At 32.8% G+C, this 2,530-nt stretch overlaps 1 protein-coding gene across 1 annotated transcript; it reads right to left on the bottom strand.

The window, feature by feature from the left end:
* Positions 1-1,365: 1,365 nt before the first annotated feature.
* On the bottom strand, positions 1,366-1,978 carry LOC108757974 (alanine aminotransferase 2-like; the record flags this gene model as incomplete). The annotated part of the gene is made up of 2 exons (XM_018502675.1): positions 1,366-1,644; positions 1,714-1,978. Coding segments are annotated over 2 exons (544 nt in total), but the record flags the coding sequence as incomplete, so codon positions are not given.
* Positions 1,979-2,530: the final 552 nt, after the last annotated feature.

Consider the following 2,530-nt stretch of genomic DNA (forward strand, 5'->3'; position numbering starts at 1 on the left):
GTTGATAGTATTTGAGTAAAAAATTATTCAAGACCAATATTTTGCAATGTTTAGTAATTAATATTTTGTTAACTATTGCGAAAATTGTAAAATGCTAGAGGACTTTTCGACTCATTAGTCCGCTCTATCTACATAAAAGTGATTGCCAAAAAAGGTCGGGACATCCTGTACAGCTTTAGCCAAAAATAGTAGGCTTCTTATTAATAATTATTTGAAATTTTCACTCAAAAATTGATTTATATTTACTGCAAATTATCCTTATTGTTAGTTTCAAGAATCCTTTAAACTTATGTAATACTGACAACCAATAATGCATGTAAAAGAATTCCAGATAAATAAAAAAATGTAAATGCCTAATATTTTTGGCCAAGACTGTATTTAAGATTGTGACTGTATTTAAGATTGTGACAAGCTTCGGGTGATAGTCCTGTTTTTTTCCTGGTTAATGAAATAATACAATGTGTCGAGTTATGAATACTGTCTACACATCATCGTGTGAAATATTCGTCACAAAGCACAAAGGGTTAGTTAAAGGGATAACGCGACACATGACTCACCCTTTATTTTGAAAGCTTTTCACTCGTGGCACTGTCATTGCTCCAACGCACTAACGACACTGTCGCGGTGGGGTATTTTTCGTTTATCGCTGGTATCATATTTTTAGCCAGTGCATTATATAAGTGCACGTGGATAAGCAGGTAGTCAGAGCATGTCATCTCCTTCGCTCGCTTTACAATATGCGCCTTGTCTGTGCGTTACATACTAATAAGCAATGATAATTAACATGCACTCTTTCTCTTTTTTCTGCAGTTTATTATGTAATTATGTTATATTTTATTATATTTCATTTATAAAATACGGCAATTTAATTGAAATTGAATATATTCAACCTATTTTCTTATTAATTATTATGTAATATTGACCGTTGTTGGTTTTAACAAACTATTAGATAGATACACATTCTTTAGCAATAATTAATTTTTTTATTAACTTTTGCATATACAAATTTACAGTTTTATCAAGATTTCTACAAAATTTAATAACAACGTTGTATATTTGTTATTTGGCCGATATTCATAGTCGATTAGTTTTTATATTTCAGTCTTAAGATGCCATAAACTAATAAAGAGGACACCGTTTCTTAAGACATTACATAAGACGACCTTAAAATGATCTAAAAATAAGAACCAACAATGAATACTGGTCAATAAATTATGAATCATAACAAAAATATTTCACATTCATAATATATTCAAAAATTGAACTTTCACTTGGATATGCATAACCGTAAGATGTCATTCCTCATTGTATGATTCCTATTCTTCATAATTTGTCAATTTTCTCTCTCAACTGGAAATGTATTATTTAACTGTATTTCTTAAGAAATTTGATGTGGAATAGCTTCAGCGTTTCGAGCATTGTTTCGATTTTCTTCTTTTGCGGCAGTATCGTAGTGCGGAAATGATTCGTACCAGGTATTTGACCGAAGTATGAACCTGGGAGCACTAAAATCCCAGTATTCTCTAATAATTCGGACGCGTAGAAGACGTCTGGTTCCTGGCCTTTCGCTCGCGCTGCCTCAATCGCCTTCGATGGCAGCTCGAAGCGTGGAAACGCGTACATCGCACCCATCGGCGGATTTGCCTCGAAAGGAAAAAATATTGTAAAAATATCGAATAGCTTTCATTATCTATTTCGCGAAAGGATAGTTACTTTATATCCTGGAATATTATTGAGTATGTCGTCAATGAGCTGCGATTTCTCCGCAAGTGAACGCAAGAATTTTTCCTTCTCCTTCTGGAACAGTTCGAACGATTGCTCATTCGATCGCGGTGGAATCATTACAACGTCCAACACAATCTGGCCGAGCACGGTAGGATATATCGTAGAAATTGACTTCAATAGCACCTTCATCACTTTCGGATCCATGTTAATGATTTCAGCGTAACCGCCACGGATCCCACACTCACCATATATCCTAAAACCGAAATGCTTCAACATGGAATGCTTCTGTAATTTCCCGAAAAATCAATTCAAGGATTTAACTTGGTACCTACACGAACAGAATTTTCTTTTAAAATTTACTCTAAAAATATGGTAACTGTGGTACAATATACAATATTAAAAAAATTTTTACCATCCACTTCAGTAAAATTTTACGTCCGGCGAGTAAATTTGCAGTAACAATGAGTTCAATGAATGTTCCATGCAACATAATACATATGTATTCATTAGAAATGTTTTTCTGTGCAAAGAGCCCTCCGCAGTGAAAATATATTAGATGATGAAAGTCCCAATAATTTTATTGAAAAAATTCCAGCCTAAACATTAACTTTCTGTGTTTGAACTTTCATACATATGTATGTAAGTTTCCAAGCAAAATTTGTATTGGAAATACATACTTATCTTTTTAATATTGCATATGTGTATATCTATTTATACCAGTTTAAGTTCTTCTAACTAATTGTTTAATATTTCTTCCGTTTTCTTCTCACTATTTGCTTAAAAATTTCCATCTTTTTTATTCAGT

This window comes from Trachymyrmex cornetzi, unplaced genomic scaffold, assembly GCF_001594075.2.
Source record: "Trachymyrmex cornetzi isolate Tcor2-1 unplaced genomic scaffold, Tcor1.1 scaffold1498, whole genome shotgun sequence".
Taxonomy (NCBI): domain Eukaryota; kingdom Metazoa; phylum Arthropoda; class Insecta; order Hymenoptera; family Formicidae; genus Trachymyrmex; species Trachymyrmex cornetzi.